General features: G+C 47.3%; 1 protein-coding gene across 1 annotated transcript; it reads left to right on the top strand.

Annotated features, from left to right (window-relative positions):
- Positions 1–104: 104 nt before the first annotated feature.
- On the top strand, positions 105–15,926 carry nuak1b (NUAK family, SNF1-like kinase, 1b; the record flags this gene model as incomplete). Its single annotated transcript, XM_080544673.1, has 7 exons — positions 105–314; positions 5,005–5,125; positions 10,244–10,395; positions 11,552–11,617; positions 12,755–12,874; positions 14,415–14,547; positions 14,749–15,926. 7 exons carry the CDS (start codon positions 105–107, stop codon positions 15,924–15,926), a joined length of 1,980 nt encoding a protein of 659 aa, XP_080400799.1.
- Between the last annotated feature and the right edge of the window lie 6,522 nt (positions 15,927–22,448).

Below are 22,448 nucleotides of genomic sequence, written 5' to 3'. Positions count from 1 at the left end.
TAGCTACTTCTCTAGAGATGGAAACCGATTGTCTATCAGCGCACCGGCTATCCCGTCCAGGCCATACCTCAGCGAGAACATCAACGGGGGGCGACCTCTCCCCGATGGGGGGCGACCCCTCCCCGCCCCCGCTCCCCGCCCCCCATCCACCGGCAGAGACCCCTGTGGCGGGCGGTGACGACAGGAGAAACTCCGGCGTGAAGAAACACCACCACAAGCATAACCTGAAACACCGCTACGAACTGCTGGAGACCCTCGGCAGAGGAACTTATGGCAAAGTCAAGAAGGCCATCGAACGACACTCCGGGAGAGAGGTGAGACACTTCCAAACGCTCTTCTGTGTTTTTTAAACATCTGTAGCCTCTCTACATACCCAGCCATCACCTTGTCTTGAGATGTCTTAAGATGTCTTAATTAACAACATTTTTTGTCTGTCAAGGTCTTAAGACCTAACCTGAAGACATGCACTCATGCACTCACTTAAGACATGGAGCATAAGAGCCATATTTTCTGTGTCTTGAAGACACAGAACATCTTGAGATGTCTTAAGACACTGAATATCAATGTAGACTAGTAGTACAGCTATAATTTAGGCATACTGGTTGAGACGCCCGTGCACTGAGTCACAGGCATACAACAGAGAGACCCAAATAGCTACTTTGTTGCGCTCCCAAGGCGTGTGCGTCTCTTTCCCCCTCTGGGAATCCCCCCGTGCTCAGTGGGCCCTGGAGGCCATGGGAATCGAGACAGCACGCGCACTGTCCCCCCAGTGGTGCCTCTGTCCCCCCAGTGGTGCCTGGCGACCGGATGCTGGAGTGCAGATGTTTAAATCCCGCATCATTGAAGCCGGTCAACAGTCCTCCAAAAATACTTCTGTCGAGTCAGATTGTTGGTTAACGTTAGTCCAGAACGCACAATTAATTGCTGTCAAAGACAAGTAAGAGGTCCCCCCAAAAGAGAGTTTGGTCAACTTTTAATTCCTAGCAGTGCTATCTTGTTTTGTTTTGTTTTGTTAGTGCTTATAGTTCAACTGCTAGGCAGCAGGCCTTCTCCAGTTACAGTATTCTATGTTATATATTCGGTCGCTCCATGATGTTGTGCCTTTGGGTTATCAAGGTTAAGTTGTTTGTGTCTGGGTATGAGTCAACACTCATAACACACTACTGGAGTGGTTATTTTTTGTCATTGGATGCTCACCATCTTGAGTCAAAATGCATAGCTGTACTTGCAAACCTGGCACCTCTTCAGATTATCTCCACATGCTTCAGAACCTGATGCTAGCAAGGGAAACTTAGTAGGGTCAACGTGTCCTCCCTGGGTTACATAGATGCTGGCAAACGCATGCTTGGAAGGGGCACCGTAAACTCTCTCCCATGGCTCCCTCTAATGGCCTGGTCTCACTGCTTCACTGAGCTCAGTGCTCTATTACCAGTTTAGACTCCCAACACATTTTTTTAGACACTTAGGGTGCGTTCGTAAATTCGCTCTGGAAATGGGATCAGCACTCATGGAATGCCTCTTGTCCAATCAAATGATTTGGTCCCTTTATGACGTAGAACCCAGTGTGCGCTCCGGCGCTCTCAGAGCGAATTTACGAACGCAGCCTTACGAATGCCAAGCAAAGCCTCTCTACAAGCGAATCTAAAAACATCTATTGAGAATGACGAGTGTGTCCATTTGCCCAGCATTCTAGTGAAACATGGAGATACGGGAGTCACTAATCCCCATACATTCCTCCTCTATCTTTGAGATGGGGCAGGTTTAGCTGTATAGCCTCTAATTGTGAAAGCTTCAATGAATGCCAAGGAAGCTGAACCTAGAACACTGTGCCTACCTAGGGATCTAAGGCAGCCCTTTGACAATCAGCGCCCCAAGTACATTGAGTACAGGAGTTTCAAGATAAACGAGACAGAGAGAGTGAGAGTGCAGACAGCCGCCAGGGCACACGTGTCTGGCACGGCGTAGTGAGAGTGTACATGACCCCTGACCTAAAGAGCTCTTGGTGTCCATATAGCAGAGATAGCAGAAGGGGTGAGACTGTTATGCAATCAGCCTCTCCCTCCAGGCCCGTAGGACTTCCCCTGGGGTGCCTGTTTCCTTCACCGGGTAAATGAGAAGAGCAGAGTGGCGAAAGAGATTGAGCAGAGGGAGACTGATGAGATGTGTGTGTCTGGAGAAGATGGAGGGGAGTGATGAGTGTGTGTGTGTGTGTTTGTGTGTTGATACCTGTAAGCACATTTTAATCTGCATAACCTTCTGTTGTTGATTGGCTGTTTAGAAAGTCACTGTTAAGTTTAAGTGTGTATGTTGTGCATAGTGCGCACATTCCTGGCTTGTACTGTATCTGTTCATCTGTCTGTTTGTGGGCTACTATGTGTTTGTGTGTATACATTAGGTGATGGTGGCGTGTGTGCGTGTGTGTGTGTGTGTGTTGTCTGTGTGTGTGAGAGAGAGAGTGTGGAGATGTGTAGTGTGAAAAGGTTGTGGTGACAGCAGGGCTCAGTGCGGGCAGTGACACATGAAAGGCCATCCCTCGCAGGAAATGAGAACGGAGTGGAAAGTTAATATCCTGTGGGAGTTCAGGAGGAGAGAGGGGGATAGCAGCTCAAAGACAGGGAACCCCACCATAACAAGAGGGGTGGGCTTCAGTTTAGAGGTTACAAAGTCACATTAATACGAGCTTAAAGCACTAGTTACCTCACTCCCAAATAATGGATTCACTTGGGATTGAACGTGGAAGAGCACAATACTGAGATGTGCTGGTGTGTGAGCTGTGGTTTCAGCATTTCTTTTCTTCACTCAGGCGTTGTGAAGAAACTCTTGAGATAGACTTTATGGTCTCCTCCCTGCCATTATCCACTCCTTGGTGAATACACACACACACACACACACACACACACGCACACACGCACACACACACACACACACACACACACACACACACACACACACACACACACACACACAGCACATATTCCATCCATTCGCACACATCAGCATGATCTTCAGAGAGAAAAAAAACACTTGTGAAAAGAGTGCCGTAAGGGCTGCACTGGCCAATCAAGCCAGCTGGCAAGTGGATGATACACAGACGGAGCTGCCTAATGATCTTACAACAGGGTCAGGGGAACTAGAGAAGAGACAGGGGATGGACTGGGCTTTCTCTTTGCCATGCATTGTTCAAAAACTGGCTAGCTCGCGAAAGAGTTTACATCCAGTATGATTACAGGGTCATGCCGGCCTTCTATTGATACAGTACCGTTTTCTTCCTTTGAGAAAGTACATTACGTCTTCTCTGTAGAAATTGATACCACACCACTGTACTTCTCAATGAAAAACAGCAGTGTCTGTGTCCAGAAGTGACCTGCTGTAGGGCAGGCGGTGCGCTAACTCACATAACAGAGATACTGGGGGAGGCTTGGTGTCAGAGAAAAAACTCAAGGTTTTGGACTTGGCATGAGGTGACTGTCACTGCTGTTGATACCCTCATGAGGTAATGGAAAATCATGTAACACAGATAACCTTTTTTTACAAATAAAGAACCGCGACTTACTAAGACTAGCACTTAGCAGGTGAAGGCTGGGCCACGGTTGTTTATATTTAGGCTATATATAGTATGTGTTTTATTCTATGCAATCAAGTCCTCTCGATGGGAGTTATTCCGGCTGGGGTTCTTTTTTATGGATGTACACGATAATTAGCTTGGCATGTGGTTTCTGCTGCCTGGGCTGGAATACAGGCCTGCTCTTAACTTGGCTCTTCTGTAATAGCTCTTTTCTCTCAGTAGAGAAAGCACTTTGTTCACCCAGTAACAGAGAGGTAGGAAAGGATATGGCAAGGATATTTACAAAATATTAACCATCAAGGAAGATTCACTGGACTGAAGCTCCAGTCATTGTTTAGTTGTGGCATAATGTCAGTATGTCATGCACTCATGAACACGAATCCTATAGGCCTCCGATTTTGTTGATTAAACTGCTGTAAGGAAATGTGTTTCACTAGATGTGGGTCTGTGTGTGTAGCGCCGTATACAACAGTAGTTTATCAGTGTAGTGACACACTAACAAACTATGTGTGTTTGGCTCTGTCGTATCCGTCACAGACTAGTTTAGGAGATCCAGCAGCTAGCTCACCACTCCGCTTCCCCTGCTGGCTCCTATTCTCACACAAGCGTGCCAGGGGTTGCAGTTGCCATGGAAACCCCCAAGTCCTCCCGATCTTCTGCTACCTGATATAACCATTACACCGAGGTCAGGGAGGAGTCAACCAGCACAGATCACAGAGACTGTGGAGCATCAAGCCCTAGCACTGTCTGTTGGTAATACCAGGGTAAATGTCAGAGTACAAAGGAGGGCCTCCATTATACTGCACCACGTGGCACGTTGTTTTTCTAGAATGAGGAGCCTTCATTTTACCCCCCCACACCCCCGCCCCCCCCCCCCAAAAGAGGCACAGTAAATTACACAGCAGAAGACTGTTATGTGATGACCGCCTCTCTCAATGCCTCTCAGTATGTAGACGTTGTGTCTGCTGGGTGGACTGGATCACCATTCACTAGTGAGCAGAGGTCAAAGTGTAATATGGACCCTGATGAGACTCAGGGGAGTATGGTTGGTGGAGGTTGAAGAGGTACAGAAATCCATTATGCAAGGAAATCAGAATCAGAATTATTTTATATATTCGCACAGTACATTCCCACATACAGGAAATGTACATGGTGTGGTTCGCGCATAGGACATAAAGATACAAACCATAATACAAAAAATGCAATGCACAACAGAGTTTGGTTGTGAAAGTGTTCTTCCTGATTTAGGCCTAACTGATGCTACGGTTTCTCTGTGTGAGATATTTGTACGTAGATATGTGTATGTATGATTGTATTTACTGCGACCAGTTTTCAAGTGTAACTTCTATTGATTGGTACACTAGGACACATTGTAATGCTCAATATGATGATTATTTAATTTCAATTGACCAAAACATGTTTTGGTCCCTTCCTCACAGGTGGCTATTAAGTCCATACGGAAGGAGAAGATCAAGGATGACCAGGACATGGTTCACATCCGCAGGGAGATAGAGATCATGTCGTCCCTACGCCACCCCCACATCATCTCTATATATGAAGGTGGGTCTCCCTCTCTCTGGCTGTCTTCACGCACACGCACGCGCACACACACCAGGGGAGCAATCCAGTCAAGAGATTTTGAAGCAGGCTGGTGCCAAAAAGCACGTTTCCCCATTGAAACCCGTGTTAAACGTCATATTCCATCTGGCGACATAAAACTGTTTTTGGTTTCTATTTTGTCCTAATATTATTCGCCGAAGTCATGTCAAAAGCATATTCATTTTATATGAGGATATTTGTGTACCTACATACATACATACATCAAGTTTTGTGTACATATGTATGGATATTTGTGTACATACATACATACATCAAGTTTCACCACTTGACAGGTGTTTCTGGTAAGTCAGGTGTGTTCCATCACATCATTTGTGCAGGCGCAAGAGAGCTTTCAATGTCTAGTATTGATCCTAGGCTTTGTGTTTGCCTTTGGAGTCAGTCTGCTATTGGTGTCTGTCAACATGAGGACAAAGGAGCCAAGGAAGCCATTATTGTGCTGTTTTGTCATCAGAAAAAAGGCTTGAATGTGTCAGAATACATCACCAGCTGACAGAGGCTTCACTGCAAGGTGCAGACCACCGCTAGCTATCCTAGTCACAATGGATGGTCTGGTGACAGTTTGAGGTAGGGCAGCAGGTAGCCTCACAGAATGGCTGGCCAGTAACCGGAAGGTCGCTGGTTCGATCCCCCAGTGCTGACAAGGAGGATGTGAGCTGGAGGGTTGCTGGCATCACATCCAAGTCACATCCACCGCCGATGTTTCCCCTGAGCAAGGCACTTGACTTGGCTCCTCCAGGGGTCGTGAGTTATAGCCTACCACCTCATCTGTGAAACATGGTGGAGGGGGTGTTTCACGGTGGAGGGAATGTATAGCTGCCACTAGAACGGGCTAACTTGTCTTAATTCATGATTGTCATTGTGGAAGGCAGCAACAGAATGTATGTGTGAAGAAACATCTTGTCTGCTCGAGTACAAGCAAATGCCTCCAAATTCATTGGATGGTGCTTCATCATACAGTAAGACAATGTCCCAAAACATACTGCCATAGCAACTAGTTCATTTTTCAGGGCCAAAATTCTTAACTGGCCAAGTCAATCTTCAGATTGTCGGAACATAATATGCTAAATACAAATGCTTAATTTGGACATTATATGAATCCGTGCCATTACTTTTGGTGCCCTGAAATAGGGGAACTATGTATGAAGTGATTTCATTTTGTAATTAGTTGTCATTTCTGAATGGTGAAACCAACATGTAAACATACATTGACAGTACATACTTTAATTACATACTGTAGTAATTGTTTGATTTAAAATCCAAACCTTTGGAGTGTAGAGCCAAAAGAAGACAAAATGCTTCACTGTCCTATTCAGGGCACTATCTCTCTCTCTCTCTCTCTCTCTCTCTCTCTCTCTCTCTCTCTCTCTATATATATATATATATATATATATATATATATATATATTAATGACGCACACACCAATCACTCTCCTCCAGCTCAGCACCCGTCTCGCTGTGTGACTGTCGTGTTATGACATGCAGATGTCATAATAAGATCTGGACCAAGGCTTTGGGATGTTATTCATCTTTTCTTCTCTCCTGCCAGACAGTGTGTGTGTGTGTGTGTGTGTGTGTGTGTGTGTGTGTGTGTGTGAGAGTGTGAGTGTGCGAGAGTGTGTGCGTGCGTGTGTGTGTCTACACGTGCGTGCGAGCATGAATGACTTTGACTTTCTGTGTCTGTGTGTGTGTCGAGGGACGCCGGTGGGGTTTACCGCTCCCACATCTGAGACGTCTCATCTTCTCATCCGCTGTCTTCCCTGGGCTTCATCTCAGGGCCAGACATCTGCTGATGCTTAGAGAACTCCTCCAGCTGGGAGCCAGACTGTGTGTGTGTGTGTGTGCGTGTGTGTGTGTGTGTGTGTGTGTGTTTGGTGTATATATGTGTGTGTGTGTGTGTGTGTTTGGTGTGTGTGTGTCTGTGTGTCTCTGTGTGTGTGTGTGTGTGTGTGTGTGTGTGTGGGGAGGGGGGGGGGGTGAGAAACAGGGCTAACCCCATTCACCCCGGCTCCCAGTTTGACTCCTCAGCTATGCATTGGGAGGAGAGCTGCTAAGCCCGCTATGAAGCCGCCGCCACCACATACCTGTATCTGTTCCAATAGACAACCTTCCATCTTGTCTGGGGTTGGGTTTCACTCAGATACTGTATTTCTTTTTTACTGACGTCAAGACTGCATGTTGTTGTCTGGTACTTGTACTCTGCGATGACAATAAAGTTGAATCTAATCTAATCTAATCTAATCTAAAAGAGCTATCAGAAGGGCCCTAACTGTAAGTGAGTATGGACTGTGAGTCGTGAGGGTTTGTAGCATCTATAGTCAACAACAGGAATGTTTTTATGCCACGTCATCAGGAATGTGGTGTCGTGACACAGCCCAAAACTGGCCGATAGTGCTTTTGTGAAACAGTGATAGTTGTCATGGTAATGTGCCAGGAGTCAATTGAGAGTGTTGTTGTGGGTTTAGCCTAGTTTGTGTGTGTCTGATTGAGGATGATTAAGACAAGCCAGTTCAGTATAGAGCCTTAAGGAGCGTGTGTGTATGGTTGCTATGCGTGCAGCCCCTGAATCTACAGAGTACCACCATGGTTTTGCCAGGCCCTGTGAGACGCCTGCATGGTTTCTGGTGTTTCTCCTTAACTCAGTGTTTACTGTTGTGGCCTGGCCTCCTCCCAAAATAGCCATGGAAATGTATAGACACAGATATGTGTATCCGGCAACACCCGTGTCAACAGCTAAACTGCTTGTGTGAAGCAAAGCTGAACCAGATGTGTGTCATGAGATTGATTTTCATCCTTCTCGCGTTCTGCATCCATCAGCAACGCTCGCCAGCCAGCGAGAGCATTCGAAGCACATTTCGCTTGTCACGTTGGAGCATAATTCATAACCTCATATAACCCCCTCCCCGTTTTTTAAAAGATTGTTTCTTCAAAGAAATGCTTCGTAAAGCAGTCAGATCAGTCCAATTCAGCTCCGGTTGCTATTGACTTGTGGGAAGGCTTTTGAGTACTGTCATTGTCCTCCAACAGACTTAAGGCCTGTAAAAACAAGCCTGGTGTGACTAGTACAAGGACCTCCCTCTGGTTTATAGACGAGGAGACTTTAAAGAGGGATAGATATTGAAGAGGGGAATTCCTCCTCCCTTTGTTTGAATGGGGGAAAGAGCACTGCGTTATGAGTCAACTACCATACCCTAGCATTTGTAGGAACAAGACACTCTAGAGTTCAAAGTTCTAGGTTCGAGGCTTTTACTTCAAACAACACGGTAAAAACATTAAAAGTAACCAAACTGCCGTATGGCTACTTAGTTTGTGCTACTCTGCTAGCTACTTACCCCTGAATTAGCAGTCCGTGGTCACAGAGACCCATAGCATTACAGGGCAGTGGGACAATAGGTCCTAATTAGTCTGATGAGGCCAGGGCCCGCGGAACAAAGAGCCTGAGTGACTGGGCCACTAGTACCCAGTGGGCCATGGCTAACCCTCGTTATGTAAGCCAGGTAATTATTACCCCAGTGACAGGGGTAGCGGGAGGGTCAGAGGTAACGAGCGGCCCCACGCTGAGCCCTCAAACGGCGCCCACCGCGGATCACCGGCGGGTCGTCTCAGGTCATCGCCCCTGTCGGCCAATCGGGACCGACCAACATGCCCCCCCACCCCCACCCCCCTCCTCCTCCAGGACATTTGGCCTGGTTCCCGAGCTGGCCTGCCCGGCGGAGCATTCTCGTCACAATCAGGGAGGGTCAGCATCAATCAGCATCTACCATGTTTTTACAGAGGATTACTCTCTAGAAGGACCCGAGGGAGGGAGGGAGGGTGGGGTGGGGGGAGGGTGAAGGTGCTCACTCATGGGTGCAGAGAGGCAGTGGCCTCCCCTCCAACCCCCCTGGTGTCCTGCTGTGTGGGAAAATCGACTCACAAAGAAGAACATGACTGACTGTTTTGTCGTCATCCCCTCTCTCTCTCTCTCTCTCTCTCTCTCTCTCTCTCCGCCTGACTAACAGTTCTCACTCATCTGTCACACAGCGCTCTCCCTGTCGGCACTGCAACGTACCTCCCAGATAAAACGATTCACGGGGGAGTAGATAACGGGGGGATAAAGGACAGGTTGCGGTGCGTCTTAAGGCTGTAAGGATGGATAGGTAGATTCTATCCGCTCCGGACTCCTTGTCTGTGAACGGGGCTTTGTGCGGTGGGTTTCGGAATGTGGGAGAGAACGGCGGAATTCAGTGACGCGTTGAGGAGATGAGTTACGGTCAAGGGCATGACACTCACGTAGTCAGTCGACCTTCTAATAACAATAATAATTCATTGTATTTATATAGCGCTTTTCCGAGGCTCAAAGACGACTGACAATATGGGGGAAACTGAAAACACACAGAAACAACAAGCAACAGATGAACACGAGCACATAGAACACAGAGTTAACGAACGGGGAACACAGTAACGCAGCGATGTCCAGGGGGGGAGGAGGGGGGTGGCAGGGTTAGGGGAGATGGTTAGGGGTAGGGGAGGTTGTATGTATGCATGGGAGAACAGGTAGGTTTTGAGGTGGGATTTTAAAGTGGAGAGTGAGGGTGAGTCTCTGAGTGGTTGAGGGAGAGAGACCCGCTGTCCTCGTTTTCTTTTTCGATCCTCCTCTCTTTCTCTTCTTTTTCTGTCTTCTCCTCCCTACTACACTCCTCTCTCTCTCTGAGGGGCTGCTGGGGAGAAGAAACAGCCCCTCCCTGCACTGTTGTCAAGCCTGTAATCACTCATGAGGTGGGGCTGATGATGTCATGGTGGCAACAGCTCTGAGATGGACCGTTCTCTGGAGTTCACACACAGGCAGTTTACTCTACGACTGGGAGTAGTCTACTCATTACGATAATATTCAACACGGCATCCCGTGAAATGATGGAATGTTATTGTTACAGTGTTATTGTGATTAGGGCACTTTTCTATATACATTGTACTGCAGTTCAGCTCAGCCATTCCTGTGAATGTGTATAAACCGATGTATTAGTTGTTTGTAAATAAGATTCCTTCCGTTAACAGTTCTCCCTACTCTCCTGTGTCTTTCAGTGTTTGAGAACAAGGACAAGATCGTGATCGTGATGGAGTACGCCAGTAAGGGCGAGCTGTACGACTATATCAGCGAGCGGCGGCGCCTGAGCGAGAGAGAGACGAGACACTTCTTCAGACAGATAGTCTCTGCCGTGCACCACTGTCACAAGGTAACAGAGTACACCTCGGAGACACACACACACACACACACACACACACACGCACACACTTCTGCTAATCCACAGTGTATAACGTAATATAATATTTTGTCCCCATATAGCCAGCCAGTCAGTCTGCTGTAATGTATGAAGCATGATGTTCTTGGCCTGTGTGTGTGTGTGTGTGTGTGTGTGTGTGTGTGTGTGTGTGTGTCAGGGAGTAATCCGTTTCTGAAGGGAGATATAACACAGGCAGTATGATCCATAAACTTGTGCACTAAGCAGTCTCATTACTGGCTCTAGTTCTCCTCTCTGCACGTCCCCCCTCGGAGCTAGCACACTCCCCAGTGCACCTCACCCTGTCCCTGGCCTCCTCCCCTTCCTGGTTAACCCCAGACCCAGTGTCGTCGCCCCCCCACCCCCCCCCTGGGTTGGCTCCCCTCCGTAGTCATCATCTCTACAGCTGGAGACGGGGATGATGTCATCCACCCTGCATAAGGGAAGACCCAGACACCCAGCACATGGGGGGGGGGGTGAGTCACCCGCGGCAACCGCGGAGAGGGAAGGGAGGGGGCAGCGCGGGAGAGGGGTTGGAGTAGTGTGGTCGACTGACTCAGGAAGAGGAGGTGTGCGAGAGTGCTGATTACTCCCAGATCGTCTCTCCTCCAATGAGAAGCATGTGAACATGTGTTGGTTGTCAGCGCTAACCAATTGGAGACGCGCAAGCGTGCGTTCCCCGCAGCTGGAGTCATCAGATCCGAAAATGTGCTGCACGTTCCCGTAGTCCCCTGCAGGTCCCCCTTGCATTTCCCCCCTTTAGTTGCTTTTGAATCCCAAATTGTTGTGAAAACATAATTTATCCTGGTCCCGTAATTATAGGCTCGTGTTTTTCATATGTGACACATGTGAGTCAGAGCGGGGGAGAAATCACAGCAGATGTCAGCACAAAGACACAGAGGGGCAGAGCAATTAAAGACTACTAGACCCACCGGCCCACTTGATTTCCCCCGAGAGCCGAGCTTGTGGCTCCGTCTCTGTAAATCATCTCCTCTTTCATAATACATAATACAATGTATATTGCTTTGTATTACTCTCTGTCAAGAAACGATATGTCGTTGTCCACATGAGGCCTTACTTGGGGGGGATTTTTTTTTCCGGTCCTTCACAGAACGGGGTGGTGCACCGGGATCTGAAACTGGAAAACGTGCTACTGGATGAAAACTGTAATATCAAGGTAAGAGTCCTTTCATCTCAATACTGTCAATACTGCTGACTATTGTTCATCCCCGTTACCTCTACAGCATATGTAAATGTTTTGCCAGAGAGCCACATTGGCAGAATTCAATCACTGGGAATCTAGTTTTAACTGCTAATTAACATGAGATAACTCATTTAAGTCGGTTTGTCTGCTCACACAATGCTTTAATTAGAAATCAACTCCAAATAGTGATGTAGAAACATCCCAATGGAAGAGAAAACAAACATACTCAATAGTCGGATGAAAATGGAAAGTGGAAATGTGCCTGCTGCTCCTTGACTGTTCTCATAAAAAAATGTTTCATGTTTAATAAACACCCCTATCTAAGACCAATACAGTTGCAGTAGTGTTGGTACGATAGAAAACATTTGGACTTTGACGATACCAAGTATCACAATTTCAATTCTTAAAACAGCACCTCGTCAAAAATAAAAACCTCAAAGAGTATCCTATTAAATAGAGCATGGAACTGGACATGCATCGGTGAGCCAATCAGAGTCAAGGATGGCATGGAAAGGGAAATTACGGTATGTTCCCCTGATGTACTGACTCCTGTGTATGGGAACGAAAAAATCCTCACTTCATTCTGTAGGGTTGGTTAGGGTTAGTTTCTTCATGCCTAATCTCCGCTATTTCATGCTGTCTGTCGCGTGTATGAAAAACTGCTAATTTTATAGATGGAAGCTTGAGATGAAAGATGAAAAACGTTTTGATGTTGTCATTTGGGCTGCCCGAAAAGTCCCGAAAAGTCAGTACATTTTGTTCGGTCGAAGTCGTAAGGCGAGAAAAATGTCCTCGCGCGAAAGAAAACGTGTCATGTGGCATGTGTCTGCTGTGGCGATACACTAGTGATTAACGAGTACATTCCTTGGTCAGGTACAAACCTCGTTGTCACATAGAGCGTCTAATTAAGCCGTTGGCCGCACACAATCAGAATTACAACTCTTGACTGCTCTGAAACGAACTGAAATTATGCTGTATTCGGTAGTCTGTAATTTACATGTAAAATATGAATATTGCCAGTTTAAGGGTTTACGAGACTCACGATGACTATGCTTGTTCTAGAATGTTTCACCATCCATATGCTTAACTTTCCTCTTCTACCCCCGACAGATTGCTGATTTTGGGCTGTCCAACCTTTACCACAAGGACAAACTCCTGCAGACATTCTGTGGGAGCCCACTCTACGCATCACCGGAGATAGTCAACGGAAGACCTTACCGCGGCCCAGAGGTACGTAGGCAGGGTCAAGGGTCAACGGTCACAGACCTCAACAATGAAATTATGAATGATTCTTTCTGATCTCTGTGTGAGGAGTTGTGTCTAATCTCCCGGAACCTATCCCCTTGGGCGTCATCATCATCTTCATCTTCATCATCATCATCATCATCATCATCATCATAATCGCATAGCTGACACAGAGAGTGGCGGAGGCTTTCCGTCTAGGTCTAGCTCTCTTTGATGGGATTATCTTTCCCCGCAGTGCTCTCCTACCCAGACCACTAACCAGCAGCACTCTCTCCTCTCCCTCAGTGGGAGGCCACAGATGGTGTCTCTCAGCAGCCCTTTGAAGACCTGTGGGATTGTTGTTGCTCACAGTCTTTCCTTCTAATAGGATTGGAATGGGTTCCACAGGCTGGGACTGGGGAGAGCTTCATTGCCAAGACCAAGGGTGGGACTAAATAGTTTGGTTGACACAAAATGAAGCGAGAGAGAGAGAGAGAGAGAGAGAGAGAGTGAAAAATGGGCCCCCAAACAATTTATTGACTAATTCCGAAAGTAATTCCTCAGGACGCCATCCTCCTTAAAATGGAACAGTTGTGTGTTATATAAAACACACAAGTACAAGAAACGTCTTTATTTTTATACCCCCAAGTCCAAACCGTTCAATTTGAGTGTAATTCACTGTAATTTTCTTCAGAGTGCTAAAGAAAAAAAACACAACGGGCTAGATTGTAATCAAAATTACAGAACCCAGTCGGGAATAGGGCCGCAAATTACAGCTAACACTTGGAACAAAAACAGAACGTAACAATGGTGCTCGCCCTGTCTGGCCTTCTGAGAGCTTGGCCCAGGGAGTGGACCAATGGCAGAGAGGCCTAGGGGTGAGACATTCCTGGTGCGGGCCCTAGAGGAAGTGGAGTCACTCTGGGGCTGCCCTATCTGATTTCCTCTGCCCCTGACACACCAACAGAACACTCGGCTACAGCCATCAAGAGACACATTCTTCCAGGAGCCTTGTCCCCCCCCCCCCCCCCGCAAACACACGCACACACACACACACACACACACACACACAGACGTCTGCTAATCAGTGACTGGCAGCGTGTCTCCTGAGATCTGTCAGAGGCCAGGATATCACAGCTCTGCCATCTCTACTGGACTCATTAACCCCCCCCCCTACCCCCCTGTTCACATCTCCCTGCACCCCCTCCATGCCCCCAGACACAGGTCTTATGTAACCGTTTTGCTGAGAAAGCCACATCGCATTAGGTTAGCTGTCACAAAAGTGACTTGCTTCTGGCTGACAGAGAGACAGTGAGAGAGAGGAAGAGAGAGTGTGTGTGCATGGAGACTAACCCGGCACACCACACCACTTCAGAGCACTGGCATATATCAGTGTTTCAATGGCCCATGGGCATGGGGGCACATGTTGGCCTATTACAGAGCCAAAAGTAATATCATTGAGCTGTTTGGAAAGTAAAGGGCTGGATTGTTTTATGATGTGTGTGGTGGTGTGACGTGTGATTCGTGGCGGTGTTTGTTGTTCCAGGTGGACAGTTGGGCTCTGGGCGTGCTGCTGTACACCCTGGTCTACGGGACCATGCCGTTCGACGGCGGAGATCACAAGAACCTCATCCGCCAGATCAGCAACGGGGAATACAGAGAGCCCACCCAGTCCTCAGGTACAGTAAGACCCTCGTACTCTCTGTAGACGTACAGTCTCTCTCAATTCCGTTTGTCTATGTACTGTATGTGTGTATGTAAAGTATGTGTTCTCTACGAAGCTAGCTTAACTGCCTTGTGGGGTGAATCGGGTGATGCTATAGAAACAAGAAAAGTGTCCCTCATCTGTGCTCCCGTATGCTATCCCCCCCCCCTACCAGATGCCCGCGGTCTGATCCGCTGGATGCTGATGGTGAACCCTGAGCGGCGCGCCACCGTGGAGGACATCGCCAACCACTGGTGGGTCAACTGGGGCTGGAAGAGCAGCGTGTGCGACTGCGAGGCCCAGTGCCGAGACCACCACGGGTCGCCCATGCTGGCCCGTTTCATCGACTGGCAGAACCGCAGCACCGCCGACCCCCGGGGGCCGGGGGCCAAACCACCCGCCGCCCTGCCGCCGCCCATCGTCCTCCGCCAGAGGCCCAAGAAGTGCAAGAAGGAGAACAACAACAACGAGGCGGGAGAGACCCACGGCAGCATGGAGGAGGACAAGCCGGGCCTGAAGAGGCCGAAAGGGATCCTGAAGACCCGCGTGACCGAAGAGCAGCAGCAACAACAACAACACTCGCCCAGCCTGGAGGAGGGGGAGCTGAGCCCGGGCCACACACCGGCCCAGAGGGAGAGAGAGGGGGGGGGGGAGTCAGGCGGCTCCAGCCCGGAGAGAGACGAAGAAGAAGAAGAGCCCGCCCTGGCCGGGGGCTCGCCAGCCAAGATGGTGCCCACACTCCCCAAGAAGGGCATCCTGAAGAACAACCAACAACAACGGGAATCAGGGTACTACTCCTCCCCGGAACGCAGCGAGTCCTCCGAGCTGCTAGGGGGCGCCGCCATGTCCCTGGTGGCCAGCTCGCCACCCAAGAGAGCGGGAGTGGGAAGGAAGGGCATCTTGAAGCGCAACGGGAAGTACTCCACCTACAGCGGGCCTCCCTCGGGCATGGGCGTGGCGGGCGGCGGCGACTCCTCCTCCTCGGGGGGCGACTCGGGTCTGTCCCGCAGCCAGAGCCGGCCCTCCAGCATGGTGGGCGACGACAGCGGCGCCCTGTCCCTCTCTCCCAGCTCCCTGACCCCCGACTGGCCCCCCACCGGCCCAACCCCGCGCCCCAACATCAGGGCCTGCGTGTCGGCCGAAAACCTGCTGCAGCTGGCCAACTTCCAGGGCTTCCAGACGGCCCCCCCGCTCCACCACGGCCTCCACCACGGGGCCAAGTTCAGCAACAGCAGGGGCGCCAGGGCCATGGGCTCCCCGGGGGACAACGGCAGCTTCTCCCTGCTGGGGGACCTGGATGACATGACTCAGGTGTACCAGCAAGCCCTGGACATCAGCAGCAACCTCGCCTAGGAGGGGGCAACAGGGGGAGAGAGGAGGCAGTAGCGAACAGGATGTAACATCTGTATGCGTGTGTGTGTGTGTGTGTGTGTGTGTGTGTGTGTGTGTGTGTGCGTGTATGGGTGTGTGTGTGTGTGTGTGTGTGTGTGTGTGTGAGGGTGTATGTGTGTGTGTACATGTATCTGTATGTCATTGACGACCAGTGTATTGCTGGGATGATGCACCTTTCGGAAGGTGGTAGTTTCCTAACAGGGGTTCAAATCCTGTTGGAAACTGTATATGTACACACACACACACACACACACACACGCACGCGCGCACACACATACACACACATACACACACACACACACACACACCTGCATACATGCACTTTTATGCACTTCTCAGGCCAAAGGAGATTCGGCTAGCAGGGTTTTGACGTGTGAGTAGAGAGAAAAATCAACTGGCACAAGAGAATGCCACCCAGCCTGCCTCCCGCATCCGCCCATACACTTTGCTGTGTTCAAAATGTTTACATATTCAGCAAAAAGGCAAGTTAGAATCACAAACGCAGCAACCAAAAACTTGGTTGGCTCTCCAAGCAAACCACAATAGAGTTTGAGTTTACAAAAGCACCTTAAAACTCACCCCAGAGCAGCACATGTTTCTGTGATCTATACTTCCTGTAAATAAACAAACCAGGGTCTTGCTCCAAAATAACTGACAATGATTATTATTATTTATTAATATTTGCGTAGGAATTTAGTTGAATATCAATACTGGTGGGTTCTGGCTGTACTGGAAGAGTCCAAGGCTCAATGTCTCCAACCCTTTGTGTGGAACTGACATATATAATTATTATGTTACCCAGTGAAATGAGAAACATATAAACTCGATATATTAATATGGCCGCATATGTAATGCATGCGGCCATGTATATCACCATTAAAAGCGTATGTCCTATATATGAACGTATGATATTAGGAATATGTAGGAAGTGCCTTTTTTTGATCCATATGAAATTATGTATGTCATTTCCTGTGAAGTGGAGAGATGCCAGGCCAACCTGTCACCAGTTGTGCTGTGTTGATTCGTATATGAATGTGGAGAGACCCAGGACCTTAACGCACAGCGACCTATCCAGCCTTACCGGTGTCGACGGTCACACAGACCTAAGCACCGTTTGAAATTAAACAGTCATGTCTCCAGCACTAGAGCAAAAGAAAAAAAACAGTGTCAGGAATAATAGCGAAAACCCAGAGAGATGACAGAGTCTTAAACGAGCCCTTTCGTGTGTGCTTTGTTGTTTTTTTCGCCCTTGTGTCCCACGCACGCCACACATGTACTGTACAGCACACATGTCTGCAGTTCGGTGACATTGGTTAAACACAACAGTCTCGCCAGTTGGGGTCTGAAGTGGCTCACCTTTAGCGAACCCTAGTGAAGGTAGATGGCTCAGACGCCCTCTCATAGCCCCCGGAATGTTCATGGCAAATGAAGTCCCCCTGTGGTTGTTTTATCTGTTTAGTGCTGGGGTTTGCAACTGGGTTTTGCATTGCAACAGTTACCTGTTGAGTGGCTTCATAACTCAACTGATACCAGATGATAATTATGGATAAGAAAACCTCACACCTCACATGAACGCAACGCTATGGTCGTTATCTGTTGTTCAGTTAGTTCGTTTTTAACCTACCCCCCCCCCCCACCCACCCACAAAAAGAGCAAAGTAAGAGGATTTGCTTGAGTGCACTGATGACACAGCGCATTCCACAGACAATGGTTAGAGACGTGTTGATGCTGGAGATGTTATCACCTCGGCACAGGTGGGTTCTGTGGTCTGTTTTTGCCTCCAGCTGTGTATACTAGTCCATTATGTCAACTAAGCACAATTAACAAGCTGTTATTTTCATTAGATGGTAAGAGAGAGAGAAGAAGTAGAGCGTAGAGATTTTTTTGAGAGGGAAAAAAAAGGTTTTTGAGTGAAAAAAGGTTCGATGGTGAGACTTGAGAGGGCTTTACTAATGTAAAGCATGGAGAAAGGTTGAAGAGTGGTGTTGTTGAGGAGTTGAAGGCAAACGATATGTAGACTAGAGAAAGTACGGTAGAGAAAGTGAGTTCTGAGTAGAACAAAAGGAAATGGGAAGTTATTGTTTAAACTAAAGACGAGAAGAAGCTTTAAAATGATGGGGGGGTGGTGTAGTTGCTTGGGTACTTTATGTACTCCTTGAATAGTTTGTGCAGAAAGGAATCCCCCATTTTCCCCATCAATACTAGTTTGACATGCATATTTGTGTTTGTACTTGTGAGTGTAGAGACTAGGAATGGGGGCTGTAAGCCCAGTATGTGTCGTCATGGGGAGAGTGTGGGTGTGTGTCAGTATGGCCTTAGTGTGTGACATATTTCAATAAACACATCACATCAACACAAAACCGACAGCAAACCATGCCATTCCCAAGCATAACTAAACAAAAAACACATTTAATGTTTTCAAAGGTCCGCTTGTGCAAAAAAAAAGAAAAAAAAAGGTCCTGGGTAATGATTCAAATGATAGACCTGTTACGTATTATATTGCATTTATTGCCTTTTGTATTGCATTTTATTGTCAACTGGATTTACAGTGATAAAATTATACTATGTTAGTATTTTGTTTTATTACGCTTCTGTTTTTGATTCTCCAAAATATAGAAACTTTATATTGCTTTATGTTATGGCAGAAAGTATTTTGTTTTTCTTCCCTGAGTTTGGCCGCAAGCAAGAGTATCTGATCTGATCAGTAGAATCTCAGTGTTTCCCCTGTTTTGGTACACCTGAAGGGTCACAGCAGCTGATCTTAGGTCAGTCATGCTACAGTATTTACCTGTCAAGTTGCATCAGATAGTTCTAGAGGTACAGCTTGATAATACAGCCTGGTGAAACGCTTACAGAACATAGAGCCTTGAAATCGACCCCCTTCCAAAGAAAGAGCATAGAAAGGCCCATTGACAACATCCAGAGGGGATTTCCATGGCTTAATATGATACTGTAGTAAGTAACCTCCCTAAAAACCTAACACGTGAATAATGGTCACTATAATGCACCCTCACATTGATTACCCTGGTTTGACCCCAAAGAACCCAGTAAGAGCCCACCTTTACCAAAGCAGGGAGGTCCAAAACAAAGGAATGACTTCAGGAGAATAAAATGGAAAAGAATCTGATGAAACTTGCGATCTGCCAAACTGGAAAATAACTGATGCATATCCGTTAGTTAGCAGAAAGTCTAATAATAGGAAAACTTGACTGGATATTGTTATGACAATAATAATAGTATTATTATGTTATTTAAGTATTATTTTTGTTACAGCTCATTACTATTGTCGGTGGTTATGGTTATGATTTTATTTTTTTTTATTTTTTTTAGGGGGTATCAGTTGGTGAACCTAGACTGCCACGGTGGTTTAAGTTGAGTGCCTTTGCTATCTTTTATCATGTTTAATTTTTTTGATAATGAGAATTATTATCAATGTGTTTTTTTTATACTTGTATTTATTGGTGATTAAGCCATTTTCATTTGACGTAAAGCTACTTTGTCCATGCTTTGGCCTGCCTGTGAGTGTGTGTTGATGACAGAACTGAGGTATCAGTCAGGAATACAACATTGTGGGAGGATGGTGATGTGTCATCTCATTGTGAAAGCTTTCGGTCAAGTATGTATTTTGGGAATTGCAAAAACAATAAGATTTCATCATATCTTGCTATGTCTTAAAAGTCGTACTCTGGGGAGATTGAACAAACAAATTCCTTTTCCCCTCCGCTACACAAATCATGCTACTGTAATACTGTACCAACTCAAATAAATGGATCACGTCAAAGAAGTTTGTTTGTTGTGTCTGTATTTTGTGCATTGAGTGTTACAGTTTTTTGTTCGTCTGTCTAATGTTATCGCTAATGCCATCTGATTGCCTCTGAAAGTGGAAAGAGTCCCCTCTCAGAGAAACTTTTGAGGGAGAAGAGAGACATCTTATGGAGATACGAGAGTTTCTGGTTTTGAGAGCATCATACTAGTTGGCTTTCAGAGGCGAAGAACATTACTGCTGCCGGGTTAATTTGATCCACATTTGCAAGGGGAGTGGGTGGATGGCTGGCTGGTTGGCTGGCTGGCTGGCTGGCTGGCTGGCTGGCTGGATGGCTGGCTGGCTGGATGGCTGGCTGGCTGGCTGGCTGGATGGCTGGCTGGCTGGCTGGCTGTCTGGAGTCTGCAGCAGCTCTGGGGTCTTTGGGGCTTTGGTGCTGATGAATGGGATGGCACGCCTGGCTTCTGCTGTCCAGACTCCAGACAGGCAACAGGCCCAGGAAAAAAAAGAACACTAAAAACATTATACAGTACGAGAGACAGTAGAGTTTCACCTCCACCAGACTGGTTTAGCTGCTCTCCCTCACATGGGGATTTGTAGTTTCTGTGTTCTGAAAAAAGTAGCACTCCAAAAAATACCAACGCAATGAAAAGCAGCATTCTTTATGCACCACTATGAATCATTGTTTGACTTGGAACTAGTCATGGTTGTAGGTTTCCACTTACATAGGCTTGGGAAATGTATCTCTGGAAACTAGCTATATGGGGTAAATAAACAGACTGAATTAAAGGGGGGCGAACGACCCATAAAGGGACACTTCACAGATTTTCAACTCAAAATTGTTGTCCACATCACCTCACAAACGTGTGGGCATGTAAAAATGGTGTCCAATTTCAGTCTGGCTAGTTTGAGGGATTCTACCTCGAGTGATTTGGGGCTCATCACAGGGTTTTGAAAACTTTAGGGAGGAGTGAACTTAGCGTTCCTGAAATCGCTACTACCTGCTTTGTTTCCATCCGTAAGCACCACGCTAGCACACATCCATCACTTGTGTTTAACAAGGTGCATCTTAGCTTAGACGTGCCTCCCTCCATGGCTGGCTGGGAGCCACAAAGCACTATGGTCATTGTAGGATTTCATCATTCTTACTTCCTGGTCTGATAAAGGCATTTCTCTTTTCTTTTTCTTTTTGCAAATTGCTTTTAGATTTCCTGACTATTTGGACAACAAAGACACCTTTTAACCATCAGTGATATGTTCCTTTAAGATATTTTTAGCAGGTCTGCTTTTAAGCCAAGTTTACATCAAAGAACCAACTTTTTTCAGCTGAGTTATAAGTCAGGACAAAGATAGGAAGTAATACTACTTAGCAGACAAATAAATAAGAGGGTAACAAATCTTACGTCTATCGTTATCTATGTAGGTGAACAAAAGCACAAATAGCACAGATTAAAAGACGACTGCGTACTGTAACTGCTGCTCCCCCTGACATTGATATGACCTGAGTTTCAAAGGGATTTTTTTTCTTGACTTCTTCAGAAAAATTCAGGTTAACTTTTTGACCCTCAAATAAAACGCAGCTGCCAGACCTTCTGAACTACCCCCCCACCCTCCCCCTCCATCTGTAGAAGGTAAAGCCTCTGAGTTTGCCCCTGACTCTACCTCTAAAACGTCATCATCCGGTCCTGTCCTGTGACCCTGAGACTGTCTTGCCTCGAAGAGATGGAAGTTTACATTACTACAGTTTAGGGAGTATATCCTATAGCTTGGAGCACCGACTCAAAAGAGGCCCCCTCACTTTTCCACTTCATCCGAATTTATTATAGTGGAGAAAGAAAACATACACTAAGAATCTCTATAAAATTAAAAAATAATGCTCATGTAAACTTTTACAGGTCTTTTAGTCTCAAGAAGAAGGGGTTAGAATGTGAGCAAATGGGGGGAGCATTATTTTCTGCAAATAGAGCAAAAAGGGCAGTGGAGCTGGCCCCGTCAGCGCTGCCTTGGCGTGTTTGGCTGCTGGTGCAGGCAGGATATTCCACATTGAGGGTTTTAGGGTGGGTGTTGTAAACCGAGCTGCCCCGTTCATAGCAGGAAAAATAAACAGTGGGCCAGGCCCAGAGAAGGCCTGAGCACAGTGGAGTGTGTGTTCCTCAGATAGCTGACACAAATTGTTATAGAAGGGGGAGGCTGTGATGGCCACTCTGCACACACATATAGACCTAGACACACACACACACACACACACACACACACACACACACACGGGTCCCAAATTCAAATCTCAGCAGTGCTCCTTTTCCTCTGCACTGCTGTGATAACATTGTGAATGGAGATGGAATAAAACCCCCCTCTGATCCTCTCCTCCTCCTTTCCTCTCCTCTCCTCTCTGCTTTTGTTCTCCCCATCCCGCTCCCCCTCCCTAGCTCTCCTGTCCAGAGGAACTATTTTTAGCGACGGCGCTGCTATTCTGGAATTCAGTGCTGACTGGCTGCTGCTGGATGTCTGGGCGGCGATCTCTTCAGGAATGTCTGGCCTGCTCTCAAACCACTACAGAGACCCAGAGCAGGGCCCAGGCCCACGGCTCTGATTACAGGCACTCGCTAGGCTAGCTCCTCGCCCTCTAAACCAGAGCTACAGACCCAGTACAGAGGAAAGGGAGAAAGTGCAGATGTGTCTGTTTTTCCTGTCCTGAAAGAGAGAGAGAGAGAGAGATAGAT

This window comes from Nansenia antarctica, assembly GCF_963989245.1.
Source record: "Nansenia antarctica genome assembly, chromosome: 14".
Lineage (NCBI taxonomy): Eukaryota > Metazoa > Chordata > Actinopteri > Argentiniformes > Microstomatidae > Nansenia > Nansenia antarctica.
The sequence above is the reverse complement of the archived record's forward strand: the minus strand, read 5'-3'. Positions and strand labels throughout refer to the sequence as shown.